At 55.8% G+C, this 17,031-nt stretch overlaps 1 protein-coding gene and 1 long non-coding RNA gene across 3 annotated transcripts; one reads left to right on the top strand and one right to left on the bottom strand.

Annotated features, from left to right (window-relative positions):
* Nucleotides 1-10,367: 10,367 nt before the first annotated feature.
* Nucleotides 10,368-11,085, top strand: LOC131497717 (uncharacterized). Of its 2 annotated transcripts, XR_009255105.1 has the most exons (3): nt 10,383-10,496; nt 10,627-10,800; nt 10,966-11,085. It is a non-coding gene; the product is annotated as an uncharacterized LOC131497717 (long non-coding RNA). The 2 variants fall into 2 exon arrangements; XR_009255104.1 differs by having other exon boundaries at nt 10,368-10,496; nt 10,627-11,085.
* Nucleotides 11,086-13,667: 2,582 nt separating this feature from the next.
* On the bottom strand, nt 13,668-15,272 carry PPY (pancreatic polypeptide). The gene is made up of 4 exons (XM_058704387.1): nt 15,218-15,272; nt 14,259-14,449; nt 13,973-14,044; nt 13,668-13,819 (listed from the first exon to the last, which is right to left on the bottom strand). Exons 2-4 carry the CDS (start codon nt 14,447-14,449, stop codon nt 13,795-13,797), a joined length of 288 nt encoding a protein of 95 aa, XP_058560370.1. The 5' UTR covers nt 15,218-15,272; the 3' UTR covers nt 13,668-13,794.
* Between the last annotated feature and the right edge of the window lie 1,759 nt (nt 15,273-17,031).

Below are 17,031 nucleotides of genomic sequence, written 5' to 3'. Positions count from 1 at the left end.
GACGGAGAGGGGAGAGGAAGGGAGGGGGATACGGACGTCGCGGGAAAGGCCGGAGAAAGTAGCCTTCCCGAGCGGCTGGAGGGTAGGCGGGGAGGTGGTGGTTTGGGAGACACCAAGCAGCCCAAGACCCCCTGCTCTCTTTCCACTCGGGGAAGCACAGGCTGGGACCTGTACCCACCCGTGTCCCTCGGCGCCCAGCGATCCCTTAAAAGGGCGATGGTGAAAGATTGCTCCCTTCTCTCCGCTTAGACCCGCGTTCCAGTTTCAGGCGGGCCTCGCCTCTCCCCGCTATCCTGCTCCCCGCTTCGGAAAAGGGAACAGGAATTCCCTTTAGGGAGATTCCCCAAGGGGCAAGAGACCCATCCCCAGAGGGTCTCGGGCTCAGGGGCAGCTTCCAAGGACTCGAATGGTGGATAGCTGGATCCCAGCCTCTCTGGAAGAATTTGCAAAAATGGGGGAAATGCCTTCCAGGAGTAGTTTGAGATCTTATTTTAAGTCTGGATCGGAGAGCTAGTCCATACCCTTCCTACGGAATAGGGAAAGAAGTAACTTGCTATCCAGTCTTCAGAGTTCCATCTCAAGAAGTAAATAAAGTGTTAAACCCAGTTAGTTGCCTGCCTTAGCCCAGCCTCTGGCTCCACCCCAGACCTGCTTGTAAAAGATAGTGTATGGCCTTGAATACTTGGAAGTTCAGCCTGGAGACCATCCTTGGTTCAAAGGGCTGAGCATTTGGGGCCAGCCACGGTACCTTTCTGACTTCAGTGTTCTCCCACCCCCTCCAATTGCCTTCCGGAATATGCAGAGATTATCCCTCTTTCTTGCTAGCTGGGATCCTAATGTCAGAAATGGAACGAAGCTCCTGGCTGTCTCAGTGGTGGTGCTTGCGGCTCTTGATCTCTGAGTTGTAAGTTTAAGTCCCACTTTGAGTGTCAAAATTACTTTTTAAAAAATCTTAAAGAAGAAAGAAAGAAAGAAAGGGGCGCCTGGGTGCTCAGTCCGTTAAGTCTCTGCTTCTTGATTTCAGCTCAAGTCATGATCTCATGTGAGATCAAGCCCCAAGTCAGCTCTGCGCTGACAGCTAGCTTGGGATTCTTTTTTTTTTTTTTTTTTTCCCTCTCCCCCTCTCTCTCTGCTGGTCCCTGACTTGCGCGTGCACGCTCTCACTCTCAAGATAAACATTTTAAATGAGAGAGAGAGAGAGAGAGAAATGGACTACATCCTGGAATCTTGCCTGGAAATCTCAGAAATGGGCTTGACTTGCGATTCCATCCAGGAAGCAGGAGACTGGCCCCAGGGCCCCAAGAGACTCAGTTCACCCCTGATGAGCTCTGGAGGGCTCTTGGTTATATAGGTATAGGGAAAAGGCATAACACCAGGCCAAACTCCGCTGACAGCCATGAGCATCCATGCTCTCCGCCCTTACTGAGGGAGGAGAAGAAAGGTAGTTAGCGACCCCAGATGGTGAATCCTGGAATTGCAGGCTTCAGTTGCCAACCAGAAGCTTGCTGGGGCGCGGTTGTCAACCCCCTCCTCAGCCCTCAAACCAGAAGATCCTCCTAATTCAACTCAGAAAAAAAGTCCCCTTCCCGTTATGAAGGCTACCCTCCACTGTCACCTGTCCACGTCTGAGCAGAGAGTCACTCAGCTCATTGCATTTGGTTGGGAAGTGGAAGGATCTTGAATCCCTCTGAAATATTAATTACTTCTTTTCAATCAGGCAACTATTAATGCCATAGCAACCCATAACAAACCTTCAATTCCATTCAGGATCCCCAAGACAAGGTGGAATCCCAGACTCTGGCCCACGAGGGAGGTGGAGCCCAATTTGTTATTTTTACCAGCTGCTTTCCCCCACAGACACACCCCAGTAGTCAGTCAACAAGTATCTTTCTAAAAGGGCCTTACAGAATGCCAGCCCCTCACATCTTTTTAGGACCTTACAATTGATAAGCTGATTCTCACAACAGCCCGGTGAGGTTCTGGTGTGGGGAGAAGAATTTCTTGATGCAGAGTAGGATGCTCCTATTCTGTTTCAGACAAGGGGCCAGCTTCCATCATACCGAGTCAGATGCCAGCTTGGATGCCAGGTTCAGTGACTCCTGATCTCCTGGAGCTCACAGACTGGGGTGGAGATCGGGGAGGCGGGTGGTGCCTGGTGGTATAGTTGAATGTCATAACAGAGGTGCAGTAAGCGGTCCCCAAGGAATGAGAGGTACTACTGGTGGGAGATAGAGTAGCTGAGAAGGGAAGCCGGTTGGAGAGGTTCACAACGCATCCCATGCCAGTCAGTGGCTGCCCACCGTGCTGGGAAAAGGGGGAAAGGGCGAGGGGGATAGAGTCTTCTCTGTGGTCTGTAATTAGTTCGGTCTTCCAGCCTCCGCAGGTCGCAAGGGTGCAGGCAGTGTCTCCGCTTCCCCTAAAATCAAGGCTTTCCTCTGGTGGATGTTCATCCCAGGGCTTTGGGAATCAGGACACAGAGAGCGGCTGTTGTGAGTTTCAGGCAGCTCTCGCGCGGTGTAGAGTGATGTTACACTCCCGATAATGGCCAGCAGGGGCCGCCAACAGCTATCCCAAGTCTGTCTAGACCCACCCGCTTCAACTTCTCATCCCCCCACCGCTGCAACTTGCCAGTCTTGTTCTGGAAATCTTTCCTATTGGCTATATCTCTCAATAAAATAAATAAATAGATAAATAGATAAACAAACAAACAAACAAGTTTGAAACTCTCACTGCATATATATACGTGGGTGATGTGTGTGTCCCAGGCCAGTTACCTCTCTGGGTCTCCATTTTTTTCATGTGTACAATGGGCATAACAGCCTCTGCCTTGGGAGAGGACACATGTAAAGTGGCTGCCACAATGCAAGGCACACAGGAAGTGCTCCGAAAATGTTCCCCTTTGGGTCTGGGTCGAAGAGGCTCTAGCAAGGTGCCCTCTGGGCAGTGGATGTTTAATCTCTGCCTCTGGATATCTGGTGTGCCCATAACTGACCTCAGGTCCTCCAGGGCATGGGACGTCCCAGGGCTTCTGGATCCCCAGGTATTTGGTATGGATTGTGTGTCCTCTTCCCGCTGCCCACACAACCATTGGTGGCATCTTGCCCAGCCCTGTCTGTGCCACCGACTTCTCTTTTCCTCTTCTTCCTCCATTTCCCCCACCAGGGTGCCGAGGGCTTTGCTATGGACACCACATCAGGGGGCCAGGAATAAGTAGCCCATCACCAGAGTGGGGACGAGCTTGCAAAAGGCAATGCAGACCTTAAGAGTGGGAGGGAGTCTTGCTAGCCACCCCAGTAGCCCCAAAACCCAATATCCATTGCTGGAGACCCTCGTAAACCGATTATGCCTTGGACTGCTCCTGTAGACCCGGACAGGCAGGGATGAGGGGCCAAAGGGGGAGAGAGTGGAGGGAGGCTATAGACAGTGGGAATATACGTATGCCCTGTGGGCTGTGTGAGGCACTTGTTGTTTAGAGACAGAAAGAAAGGAGAGAGGGGTGTCCCTGCTTGAATCGGTGACCTGGAAGAGGGCTGCGTGTGCGGGCGTGCATGCACGCACCCACACCCTGGGCCAAGGGAGCACTTGCAGAGTGGGGTTGGGGCAGAGACAGAAGGGACGGGGGCCGTGGAGATCATTAGGGCGGCTTGCTGGGAGACTTCAGGCAAGACCAGTTTGGCCCGGGCTGGGTAATATCCATCTCACAGGCCCTGTATAGACTGGAGCGGGTAACCCACATAAAAGTGCTTTGTGAACCACGGCAATGTTGCTCAGGGCATGCCCTGGCCATGGCCCCTTCCCGGGAATGCAGGGAGGCCCCAGGCCCCGATCCGTTTTCTGCCCCTCCCCTGACACACACAGCAAAGGCTCTTCGCCCCCAGCCCTGCTTGGCTCCAACTGCTCAGCTCCAAGCCTCCCCACCATCATCTTCTGCTGCCCTCCGCATCGGGGTTTAGCCACACTGGGCCCACGATGTGCACTCTCCTGTCTGAGGTCACCACCTTCAGGGTCACAGCTAACACGCAAAGCCTGCTTTGCCCCGAGCTGTCTCTAGTGCCTGCCGTGAGAATTGAACCCTGACAGCACCGAAGTGCCCCAGCCTCCTACTTCCTGGGCCAGATGGCCAGATGGGCCCTCTTCCATGCTTCCTGGGGGAGGAGGAGAGATAGTATGGAATTAGGAGAAGTGGGGTAGCTCTTTCCTTTCCACTGTGTCTGGGGCATTTCCCTAGTCACTTCACCCCCACTGCTGAGATTTGCCTCCTTTTAATTTTCAGAAAGCTTACTCATAATTCAAAGCTTTATCCTGCACTCGTGGGCTGCCGCTCCGTGCTCCAACCACGATCCGCACCACAGCGGCCGTTTGTGAACCCTCGGCCCGCAACAGTTCCAGTCCCTTCGCCCGTATACATGCCTTTGGTCCTCATAACAACTCGTCGAGAGGCGGACTACTATGACCCCATTTTACAGATGAAGGCACCGGGGGCCACAGAGACTAAGAAATTTGCCCAGAGGCATTCCACTGCTAGGTGATGGAGCAGCGATTTGGCCCCAGGTCGTGCGGCCTCGGCTTTACTTCATAGGTACTATTTCTGGCTTTCGTTTCTTCATAGATGAAGAAATGAAAGGTTAGACGAGTTCAGTGACTTGTCTGCCCAGGATCACACAGCAAGCAAGTTGCAGAGCTAAGCTTTAGCAGGTTTTGTTAGTAAAGAAACTTGCTTAGTTTTCTATAAATTGTTCTCCAGTCTACAAAAATATGATAACTCACAGAAACTGCTGCACTTACATAACATTTAAATGCGACTTAATTTAAGACAGTGCATAAAATTATCAGCATTACAAGAAATTAACTTCTAGACACAATTTGTAGTCTTTCTAGCTAATCCTTCGCTGTTATCCGTCACAGCTTAAAGTAATCTTGAATTTGTCTAGGCTTGATTAAAATACTTTTGCGAGTGGGTCCTAAATCTTTTATTAACTTGGCATCCGACCCTGGGCTTGAGAACAGCTGAGCAGTTCTCAAGAGTGGCTAGCAGTGAAGCCCTAAGGCAAGAACCTTCTGGCTTTTAGAGACCCCCTTCCTCCTCGAGTGCAGAAAACCTGGCTACTTGGCCTTGGCTTTTCTCATCTACAAAATGGGAGGTTTGGGAATTGGAATTCGTTTCCTGAATTCCCTTCCCACTCCATCACAATATGTATCCAAGCTGACAACTTCCCACTCTGCTCATAAAGGGGCTAATAACTTTTCTTTTTTTTTTTAATTTTTAAAAAATGTTTTTATTTATTTTTTAAGGAGAGAGACAGAGCATGAGCGGGGGAGGGGCAGAGACAGAGGGAGACACAGAATCCGAAGCAGGCTCCAGGCTCTGAGCCGTCAGCACAGAGCCCGATGTGGGGCTCGAACTCACGAACCGTGAGATCATGGCCTGAGCGGAAGTCAGATGCTTAACCGACTGAGCCACCCAGGCGCCCCCCAAAACCCTCAGGCTTCCGGCCCCAAGTCCCCAACAGGGATTTCCAAGAGGTGGTATCTTGGTAGATCGTTCTCGAACTATTAACTTGTCCATTCGAGAAGTACCTACTCTCACTACTGTGAGGTTCTTTGAAGATAATGACTATATCTTATTGACTACTATAACTCCAGCACCTAAAGCCGTGCCTGCCATCAGGTGGGTGATCGATTACACGGTTCGGACCCTGGGGGCAGGACCGTATAGTGGTAGTTGGAAAGTCCTCCGGTTCATTGCAGCGTACAGCCAAGGATGGGAATAGGTAAGGGATCATCATCAGACGATGGGCCTGGCGTGCGGACGGGTGAGGACTGCCAGGCTAGTTAGTGGATATCTGCCTCTCGATATCTGGATATCCTCTCTGCAGAGGAGCCAAGGACCCCGGGGTATGGCAGGGAGGGGACGGGGGAGGCTTTGCAGAAAAGGAACGGCCAGAACGGAGTCCCACCTGGGACTGTGCCAGGCAGAAGAGTGGAAGATGCTCATTCCAGATAGAAGGGACAAGCAAGGGCTGGGGTATGAAAGTGCAGAGCTGTTCGGGAGGCCACTGGAATCTTAACAGGCAGAGGGTCAGACAGGTACGTTGAGGGAAGAACCTGCCCACGAGCAGGTGATGTGGCTAAAGAGAGTGGGTGGAAAAGCAAACTTCCAGGACAGGGGAATGATAAACCGATGGTCGGTACATCCTCATCCAGGGACAGTTCTACTCAGCAATAAAAAAGAACAAATGGCCGATGTGCCTGGCAATACAAAAGAATGTCAAAAACGTTATGCTGAGTGGAAGAAGCCAGACAAAAAGAACCGACTGTTTGATGCCATTTATACGAAGTCGGAAACAGGCAAAACTAATCTACAGAGATCAAATCACTAGTCATTTGGGGCCAGATGAACTGGAAAGGGGCAGGAGCGAACCAGCTCAGGCGATGGAAATGTTCTGTGTCTTGACTGTGGGGGTGGTTACACATTTGTCAAAACTCATCCGCCTGTACACTTCAAATAGGCGAATTTTATTGTGTTTAAATTATACTCCTATAAAATTGTGTTTGAAGGCTTTGTGTGTTTTTTTAAGTGGGCTGTGGTCACATTGTGAGCGACCTCAAACGTCATGCTAAGAAGTTTGGGTTTAATCCAGGAAATAATGGAAGGCTTGTTAGCCAAAGTTTTTTGTTTTTTTTTTTTTTTTCAGTTTGCTTTGGTTTGGCTCAGTAACAAGTAAAAATCCAATTTAAGACCAGATGAAGCAAAAGAGGGGGGTTCTCTGAAGGGCCCTGGGACAACTCACAAAATTCAAGGAAGACTCGGGGCCGGAAGCCTGAGAATCCTTCTCTCAGCTTCGTCTCCCAATAGCCCCATGACCTAGCCCTGGTGTTTCCCCCGTAGCTGAGGACATCATGATCAGAGAAGCAAAGCGACTTGTCTAGGGACACACAGCCAACGAGCGATTATGCCAGGCTTGGAACCCAGGTCATTCTGATACCAGTGCCTGTGTCTTGACCACCAGACCAGGAACAGGGAAGAGTTTACTCAAAAAGGCCTCTAGGAGAAACAGAGCCAAGCAGATGGAGGGAGAATGGAAAGGGGGGAGGGGGTGCAGAGCATGGCGAGAAACCCCACTCAGAGTCAGGAGTAGCTGACAGGCCAAGGGACCGAGAAGTGATCGAGGGGAACTCCGAACTGCAGGTGGCCTGAATCCCGAGGGACAGAGACAGGGTGGCTTCCCAAGAAGCTGGGACCACTTCTCCAGATCTGAGACGGTCCTGAGCTTGCCTCTCAGCCCCACTAGCCTTGGGTAGTCTCGTAATTTCTCTGAGTCCGTTTCCTCAAACGCAAAAGCAGTTGATGATGCCTGAGCAATCACTGAGCAGTGATTATCAGTTATTAGTAAATAAATAGATAAGATACTCGGTAGGGCTATGAGGACTGCGATAATATTTTGTGATTGTGATAATAATATTTAGTGCTTTCTGCCTCCTTCCCCAGCCTGCTCACCCCATCAAGCATTTTCTCTTCTTCTGCCAGGAAGGAGGGTAGAGGAACACCATCCCTCAGCACGTGACAGTTCCTGGAATGAGTGAGTGAGTGGAGAAGAGTGAGGGACTGAGAGTGAAAGCCCTGGGGTTTGTAAGGGCAGTTTGGGTCCTCAAAGCCAAGGCTGTACGAGGACACATCATTTGAGCTCTTTCAGGCACGGGGTCATCAACAGTGGGCTTGTGCCTAGATGAAATAAAAGATAGCCTGTTTGTGGGCACCCGGGTGGCCAGCCAGTTAAGCATCCAACTCTTGATTTTGGCTCAGGTCACGATCTCACGGTTCGTGAGTTCGAGCCAGTACTTGGGAGTCTCTCTCTGCTCTGCCCTCGCTTGAGCAAGGGCATGCTCGCTCTCTCTCTCTCTCTCTCTCTCTCTCAAAATAAACTAACTTAAATATATATATGGTCCATTTGTTGGGATTTGATATCTACACTGATATCTACATCTCTCCTCCCAATCTGCACTATGGAATTTTATCATAGGAACCTCATTTCTTTTTCTTGAGAGTCTTGGCTCTGTGGGAACGCAGTCCTGTCTCACTAGGCTGCTGAACCATCGCAGAAACTTCAGTGACATTGACATTGAGTTTCTCATCCCTTCCCCCAAGGGAGAAGTGAGGGTGGGGGCAGAGGGTGCATCCCTGAGTGGAGGGGCTCACATCATTGTGTGCCAGAAGCTGCCCAAGGGCTTCAGCTACATCATCCTACTCAACTGCTCACAACAACCCCAAGGCTATAGGTGTGGTCAGCTCCATTTCACAGGTGGGGATGCGGAGGCTCAGGGGAGATAATGCCCCTTAATCAGGGTCACACAGCCAGGAAGTAGTAAAGTAAGGATTCCTACCCAGAAGCCCCTGCTCTTCCTACTGTGTCCCTTCTGGGGGGGAGGGGGGGGGGCAGGGAGACAGGGACTGGCATGAAAAAGCTTCAGTCCGCTTTTTACAACCCCGCCACAGAAAAGCAGCACCATTGGGCAGGTAGAGGGGCCCTGACAGGCCGCACGGCGAAAGCTCTGTGACCTGAGGCAGCTCAAGGCCTGAGTTCATCACTGAGGCAGCCAAAGCCCACCACACTTTAGAAAGTTCTTCAGGTCTCCCATCAGGGTCTCCAAGGTGGCTACACAGGCCGTGAAAATCTCCAGGATGAGCAGTAGGGCTTGCAATCCTAAAGGCAGAAAACTTAACTTCACCCATGCCCCTGCCAGCAGCCCTGAAGCCAGGAGTAGGGCTGCTGAGGCCCCGGCTGGGGGGGAGGTGGGGGGGAGCGCACCTGGTCTCTCAGCACAGCCCCCTCCCAACCCCACGAACAGTCCCTGGGCAAAGCTCAGCCCCTTCTCAACCCCAGAGACTGTCCCTCCCTAGAATCTTTAGACTCGAAGCAAAACGTGACCCTCCTCCCCGGTGCCTCCAGCCTCCGCCGCCCACACCTCTGGGCCCCTGGCAGGAACTGTGCCCGGGGTCGGGACAGCTGGCAGTCCATGTGCTTCCACCCCCGCTTTCTCCCTGTTCCCAACTCCCAGGTTAAGACACAGGGGCGGAAGGAGGCCGAGCTGGGGTGGGGGGACCTTAGCGGGGAAGGGGGCATGGATATAAAGAGCCCCGGGGGATCCTGGACAGATGCCCTTCCGCTGTGCCGCTCTGCGCCTGCCCAGAACCATGGTAATGTCTGATGGCCAAGTCCGGACCCCTGTCAGCTGTGCTCTCCAGGAGCTTGGGGACGGAGGCTGGCACCAAGGGCCCTTCCCCAGGCACTAAGGGCATGAAGGTGTGAGGCCAGGGCAGCCCCTTCTGTCAATCTGATGGCCAGAACAGCTGCCAGGGTCTCCTGCCCTTGCTTTGGGCAGGGAGGATGAGGGGCGTGCCTGGTCAAGAGAGGGCTGAGGGTCCCAGAGGCCCTGGAGGGTGTGTATTAAGTGAATGGGCATCACAGTCTGTGAGTCACCAGACGTGCGCGTGGGTCGCCAGCACAAAGTTCTCCGTGCACAGCTGGGGGCATACGTGGGGATCCCGGGCGGGCTTTCCAGGATGTGGCCACATTAGGCATTCACGTAACATGTTTTATTGAGCACCTGCGAAGCGTCAGGCACTGTTCTAGGTGCTTGTGCTACATCCGTGAGCAAAACAGGCAAAAGGCCCAGGGGTGATGGTGCTTCCACTGGCCGGGGGCGGGGCGTGCCTCTTGGGAGAGATGAAGACAATTTTTAAAAGCACAGGATATAAAGGTTAAAGGTGAAATGGAGGGGGAAACCAGATGAAGGGATGGGCTGCAATTGTAAACAGGGGTAGGACCCATTTAGGAGGTTGATTTTGAGCTGATGCCCGAGGCGGGGAGGAAGTTGGCCCTGCGGACCCCTGGAGGAAGTCTTCCAGGCAGAGAACGGCCTATCTGGCATTTTTGAGGAACAGCAAGGAGGCGAGAGAGAGAGAGAGAGGAGGGGGGGAGCTGACCGCTGGCTCCACGCAGTCCTCCTGGTCCATCCGAGGGCGCGCGTCCCGGTTCATCCCCGCCAGCCGCGTTTCCCCGGTGCTTTGCGCGCGCAGGCGCATCACTGCGGGTCCAGCTGCGCCCCTCTCGGTCGGGACACCCGGGCACCGGGATGTCCCTGACGGCCTCGCGCGCCTGTGTGCGTCCCACAGGCAGACGCGCCACTGAGCTTGAGCGCCGGCGCGGGCCTCGCCCACCCGGCCACGCCCCCCGGCCACGCCCCCCGGCGTGGGCGTCACGTGACACGCCCCTCCCCCGCGGCTCTGTCTGCCCCCCCCCCCCCCCCAGACGCCGTCTCTGCGCTGCGCGTGCGCACTGGTCCTGGTGTGCCTGGTGCCGCTGCTGCTGCTGCGGCCCCGGGGCGCCCTGGGTGAGGAACTGCGGCTGCCGCAGCCCCCCCGGGCCCAGGGCGGCAGATTGGCTCTCCAACTTCGCCCACTTCAACAAGTACCTGGAGAAGCTCTTCAACAGCAGGTGGGCGGGGGGGAGAGAGCGGGAGGGAGGACGGAGGGGGTGGGGGTGGGGGAGGAAACGGACGCCACCCGCACCCCCACCCACCGCTCCTGGCCGCCCCGTGATCTGTGCAAAGACGTGTGTTCCCCAGCGTGAAGTCTAAGGACCCCAAGAAATCTAAAAACGTTAAAAACCCCAAGAATGCCGCGAACACCACAAAAAGTCCACCAGCAAACACCGTGAAACCGCTACCAGAGAATGCTAGGAAACCTCCCCAACAGAACACCGGGAAACCCTAACCACTGACCTCCTCCCAGGGCCCCAGGTAGGAGAACCTGGGCAGGCTGGCACCGATCGATCGATCGATGGATCAATCGGGAGCTGCAGAACTGGGGGCAGGTTGGGCTGGAGGGAGAGGAAGCCCATGGGGTGGGGGTGGGGATACCGGGCCGCAGGGACTTCCTTCTCCAGGCCGGGCCTTGACCTCTAGATGCCTGGCTCAAGTCTCCTCGCCCGCCGACCGGCTTTATATTCCGCGAGGAGCCTTAACTCCTACCTGCCCACCTCCCCCACCCCCAGTGAGAACAATAAAGAGAAATCTTTCTACTGCTTTGGTGACTTCTGGGGGGGTGACTTCTGGGGGCCATAGGCTGAAGGGGACCTGTCCTTCAAGGGGGAGAGGGGACCCTGGAGTGCCTACTGCGAGTGAAGAAGACTCCCCTGCGGTTCTTCCACGCCTTCTCCCTGCAGCCCAGCCACCTGCCCTCACCTTACACACATGCACCATTGGGGGGGCTCTAACTAGAGGGCGAGCAGAGGTGAGAGGAGCCGGTCCCAGCAACCTCAAAGGAGGGGCTTCAGCCATGACTCCCCCTCCCCCCGCCACACACAGAAGCTTTGATGCTAGCCCAGATGTCCCTGTTGGCACAGGAACAAGCCGCAGTGCCTTTGCCTGCCCCTCAGGGTAAAGAATGTGTCCTGCCTTTCCTTGCAGGTCTGCCTCAGCCCCTCTGGCGATGAGCAGAGCAGGGGAAGAGGCAGGAGCCTAGCCTGGGGCCTGTCCCTGAGAAGCTGGGTGCCAGGGTGCCACTCTCCTCTGGGGGCTGGTGGCCATCAGAAGGCCTGGGCAGGGGCAGGGGCTGTCAGCAGCAGAAGCATCTCTCCTGAGCCAATTCTCACACACAAGTGTGTCCTGAGCAGGATCCTAATTCCCGCCCCGGGGAAGTGTCTACCTCTCTGCCTGTTCAGAGCCTATCCCCTTAGCTGCCAGAGAAAATTCTGGGGCTTCGGCCTCCGTCATCCAAACTCAGACTTTGTTCTGCTGAAACCAGCTCCCTCCCATCCACCCACTTGGGTTTGAGAATCACCTTCAGCCATGCCTTTGCCTCATAGCTGCCACACACACACACACACACACACACACACACACACACACACTATCCCATCCCACCTACTCAAGGTGTCCAAGAAGGGCAAGGGCTGGAGAAGGCCACTGGGGCCCACCGAGACTCGAGACTTATCCTCAGTGCAGGCCTCCTTGGGGCAGAATCTGGGTCCTCAGCCTCATGGAACCAGAGTGTGGAAGCCGAAGACTGGACTCCTGGGGGTGGCTGGAACTCTCGGCTAACCCAGCCTCCTCCCAGAAGGCCGACTCCCCCTGCGGCCTCCCCTCCTGCAGCTGCGTGAGCAGCTCCTACACCAGGATTTCACTACTTCTCAGGACAAGTTCTCTTTAAGTTTCTGGTCCTTCCAAGACGCTTCCTTCTCATCACGGAAAGCCTGCCCTCCAGAGCCCCATCCAGGAGCCACGCGGAGTTCACCGTCACCCTCTTCCAGAAAGTGCAGCTTCGTGTGTTTCCTCTCTGCTCATCTTTCTAGCATGCTTTGTGGATGCAGCTGGTTGGCCAGGAGCTGCAAACCAGTCTGCCCCTCAAAGGCTCCCATTTACTAAGCATTTACCTGGTCGAGGACCATGCTAAGTGTTTTATATGTGTTCACATCATGCTCACGACAACCCTGTCATCCTTCCCACTCTACAGATGAGGAATCTGAGGCTCAGAGAGGTTATAGCCCTGCCCCAAAGCACACAGACAGAAAGTGGCAGATCCTGGAATCAGACTCAAGTTCATCTGATTCTATAGCCAATGCCATAGCCCTGTATTACTAGCTTGTTGTCTGCGCAGGACCTTGGATAAGCGGCTGCACCTCTCTGAGCCTCGGTTTCGTCCTCCGTAGAGTGAGGCTAACATTATCTCCCTCACAGTGTTGTTGAATGCGCCTGGCACACGGTAAGCTCCTTTTCCCAACAGTCTGCACATGACCCCATCTCCAGATCCTTCCCTGTCACAGTCCCCCTCCACCGGCCATGCTTCTGCCGGGCCCCGCGTCCCCTGATGAGCCGTGTTCCTACTGAACATGCACAGTGACACGTCTCTGACCTGTCCAGGGAAGGGTGGCTCTTAATGCCGCTGATGCAGCACCAGTCATGACTTAGCACCAGTCATTCCTCAGGGCTGGGCCGTTGCCCCTGCCCCCCCCCCCCCCCCCCCCCGTGTCAAGGACACTTTAAGGACACTTTAACGTTTTTTGGTTTTTGGTTTTTGGGGTTTTTTTTATTTTTGGGACAGAGAGAGACAGAGCATGAACGGGGGAGGGGCAGAGAGAGAGGGAGACACAGAATCGGAAACAGGCTCCAGGCTCCGAGCCATCAGCCCAGAGCCTGACGCGGGGCTCGAACTCACGGACCGCGAGATCGTGACCTGGCTGAAGTCGGACGCTCAACCGACTGCGCCACCCAGGCGCCCCAAGGACACTTTAGTATAAATGAGTACTTCACCTATTGCCTGGGTGTAGGAAAGAATTGGTGGAGGAGAGGATACGTTTAGGGGCAGGGCTGTCATCAGACTGTTGACCAGGAAAGTCTAAAGTGCTGAAATGGGAAAATTCAAGCCTCACTGACTTGCTGAATGGCCTTGAAGGAGTCCCTGCCTCCCCTGGGCCTGCCCCTCTGTGAAGTGGGGAGGAGGAGCTGAAGGGCTCTGAAGACCCCACAGACCTTCTGGATCATTGGCAATACCTTCCTTTCCCTTCTTCGCCTCCCTCCCCTCCCCCTTTCTCTCCTGAGCATTTGGCCGGCCTGCTCCTCCCCCCCCCCGCCCCCCCAGGGGTCCACAGAGACACACAGAGAAGCTGTGACTTTGATTTGCTTTATTTAGTCTGCGGAGGAGCAGCGGGGAGCAAGCTTTGGCCATTGCCAAGGGCGCAGAGGGGAGAGCTGGGCCGGCACTGCCCTTGGAGCCAGAGGAAGCAGGCGGTGGCATTACACGTCCATCGGGCTGAGCTCCCTGTGAGAAGAGGGCAGGACATGGCAGTGGGGGTGGACAGTCCTTGCGCCCTCCAGAGACGTCAGGCCAACTCTGGGCCTGTGTTCTCCCCTCCCCCCACCCCCATTACAGCCCCCGGGGACCTGGGCACACACAGCAGGGAAGCAAACCTACCTGGGGGCAGCTGCGTGGGGAGAGCCCCGCTCCAAGATGTCCAGCGTTTCTCCTCTGTCTCTTTTCCCATACCTGGTGAGGGGGCAGGTGGAGAGGCAGGGGGCGGGAAGACCTGTGCCCAGGGGCCAGCCTACCCGCCTCATGCCCACCCTTGGGCACCATCCCACCCAGGGCCCAGGGCTCCAGGCCTGGTCAGTAGATATGCTCTGCTTTCCCAAGAGCATGGCTGGGCTCGTGGGCCAGGGCCGCGGGGACGGGGATTTCTCTCCCTCTCTCGCGCACACACCTGGGCCTGGTCAGCATGTTGATGTATCTGCGGAGCTCGGCCGCATACTGGGCCATCTGCTCCGGCGTGGCATTGTCCCCCGGGTACACCGGCTCCAGCGGGGCCCCCCGGGCACCCAGCGGTGGCTGCAGCAACAGAGCCACACAGGCGGACAGGAGCAGCAGGGAGAGGCAGCGGCGGGCGACAGGCATCTGAGGAACGAGGAGCAGGCGGATAGAGGCAGAGCTGAGTCCACCTGCCCGACCCCTTGGCCCATCACTCATTTGTCCAAGCCTGGGGACCAAGGGGCAGAGTGAAGGGCTATTCGGCCCCCACCACCCCACCTGCTAGACCCTGCCCTGGGGGAGCACGGACAGCCAGGTCATGACCTGCCCAGCAGCCGGAGCTCAGCCAGGCCCTCGGCACAGTCGAAAGTGTGGCAGAGAAGGTGGGGGACGTGGGGCAGGGGAGCCAGGGCTCACGACATCCAGAACCTTGTGGCTCTGAGGAGGCAGACGCGGGGTGGGATGTAGGGGTGCTCCAGCTCACCGACCGAGTGGGAGCACACAGAATGAACTTGGGAACCCAAGGACAGAAATCCCCAGCCCGTGGGTCTGCCGCCCCCCTCCGCCGTCAGGGTTGACATCCAGGTACAGGTCCTGGAGAGGACGCTGTCGCCCGTGTCACCCTCAGCTGATAGGCACGGTTGCACGGTCAGACCCCCCCCCCCGAGGTCATGGTCACGCACATTTGTGTGCGTGGCCACCACCCACTCCCCGCACACGTTTTCTGTCTTCTGGTCAGCAGACTGCTCTTCCAGGGTGGCAGATTCGTCCAGGTGTAGAGTCCACTCCAAGCAGGACCTCAGAACCCCCGACACCCACCCCTGCTCTGCAAGGCATCAAGTCCTTCCCCCATCCCAGGCCCGAGGCCCAAGGAGTCTGCAGAGGCTGGCCCCCACCCCGGCTGAGACCGCTTACCCTGAGTCCTGAGTGCGCGCACACGCCTGCCTCAAGCCAAAGGGTGCCCGGGCCCCTCAGCCGTACCCTTTTATAGTCCTCAGCCCCCCAGAGTCCCCGCCTCCTGTCAGCCTCTCTCACTCCCCTGCCCTCACCCCTCCTCCCACCATCTCCCTGGTACCCACAACGCCAGCCCTGGGGCCAGGGCCGGGAGGGGGCCAGGGCAGTGTTGGGTGCCAGGCCAGCCGCATAACAGGTAAAAGTGAACCACGGTAAGTCTCCCGTGGGCCCCCCGCCCAGGCACCATCACAGGCTTGGTTCCAGGAGGACGTGGGTTCTAGGACCTCAGGATGACTGAAAGGCTCTGGTCGTAGGCCTTGGGACAGCCCCTCAGGCCTCCTGGGGATTAACTGGGATTCTCAGATGAAATCCCTCGGGGCCTAAGATTGAGGCTCTGGGTAGGAGACTCCAGGACCGAGTCTGGACTTCCTTTCCAGGTCGTGAGGAGAACAAAGGGGGAACAGGGCAGTTGCCTGAGGTAACTAGACAGTGTGGGAAGGAGTGGGGACCCAGGCAGGGCGGAACCTTCTCCCCGCTGGTGTGTAGGGTGAACCTGAGAACCGATATGACTGGGGTCGGGGGAACTGGCGTGGGGGGATCGGGTGCCAGACCCATTTCCCAGAGCTCCTTTCCAAGGCACTGATGAAACCAGCATCATCTGCAAAGCCTTGAATTTTCCAGCGTGCTCCAAGCCCCATCAACTCACCGAGTCCTTGCGACAACTCCTCGCACGGACTCAGAAACCAACTCAGAGATACTAAGTAACTAGCCTCAGGCCACGTAACTCGTCCTTGGCAAATCCAGAGTTTAACACAACGCCTGACTCCAAAATCTGGACTCCTTTTTCCTAAGCGGGGCTGTCAAAGTATCGTTATAATTGCCCACCTTTTGGCCAAGAAGTGTGAGGCTCACAGAGGTGAAGACACCTGCCCGAGACCACACAGCTGCGTAAGACTCAAGTTCTGGCTCAGAATCCCCACCCCACGATCCCAGCAGTGCCGCCTCACCTGCACCCCCCAGGAGCCGCTGGGTCTGCCCTACTAAGCGCCCCTTCCTCAACCCCAGCCCCCTCCCCAGCTCAGGCCCAGGAGCAGTAACTGGCTGGGCTACAGGGACGTCCACATCCTGGCTCTGCTGCTGGCTTGGTGTGAGCCTGGGCAAGAGTCCTTTTTCCACCTCTCTGAGTTTTGCTTTTCCGCAAGACAGGATAAAAAAGCAAGTCTCAGTAAATGTCAGTGTTCTGCCTTGTTTCTCTCAATTCTTTTGTTTGTTTATTTTTAAGTTTTTATTTATTCCGAGAGGGAGAGAGAGCGTGCTCGCGAGCTAGTGGGGGAGGGGCAGAGAGAGAGAATCCCAAGTAGGCTCCACACTGGCAGCGTGGAGCCCCAAGCGGGGCTGGAATTCACCAACCACCCTGGGATCATGACCCGAGCTGAAACCAAGAGTCTGACCCTTAAGTGACCGAGCCACCCAGGCGCCCCTTGTTTTTCTCAATTCTGATTTCTGGTAACAAGAAGAACAATAATGCTTCACCGGACACAGTTTACATCCCAAAAGCAAATTGGGAGGTGCGTCTGTTTGGGCAAGCCCTGGCCCTGGGCCCACTTTGCAAAACGAGGGTGGCGAGGCGGCAGAGGCTGCATTGTGCCACCAGGGGGCGCCAGGCTCCAACCCTAGTTCGGAGGGCCTGGCCTCCTGCCAGATCACAGCCTGGTGGGACCTGTTTGCCATTACCCCCCCCCCCCCCCCCCCGTCAGGACGGAGCCCCTTCAGAC

This window comes from Neofelis nebulosa, chromosome 16 (assembly GCF_028018385.1).
Source record: "Neofelis nebulosa isolate mNeoNeb1 chromosome 16, mNeoNeb1.pri, whole genome shotgun sequence".
Classification (NCBI taxonomy): domain Eukaryota; kingdom Metazoa; phylum Chordata; class Mammalia; order Carnivora; family Felidae; genus Neofelis; species Neofelis nebulosa.
The sequence above is the reverse complement of the archived record's forward strand: the minus strand, read 5'-3'. Positions and strand labels throughout refer to the sequence as shown.

Coding starts and splice junctions, on each gene's coding strand:
- PPY (XM_058704387.1), bottom strand. CDS start 14,449: ATGCCTGTCGCCCGCCGCTGCCTCTCCCTGCTGCTCCTGTCCGCCTGT. Junction 14,045..14,258: donor AACATGCTGACCAGGCCCAG/GTGTGTGCGCGA, acceptor CCCCCTCACCAG/GTATGGGAAAAGAGACAGAG. Junction 13,820..13,972: donor CCCCACGCAGCTGCCCCCAG/GTAGGTTTGCTT, acceptor CTCTTCTCACAG/GGAGCTCAGCCCGATGGACG.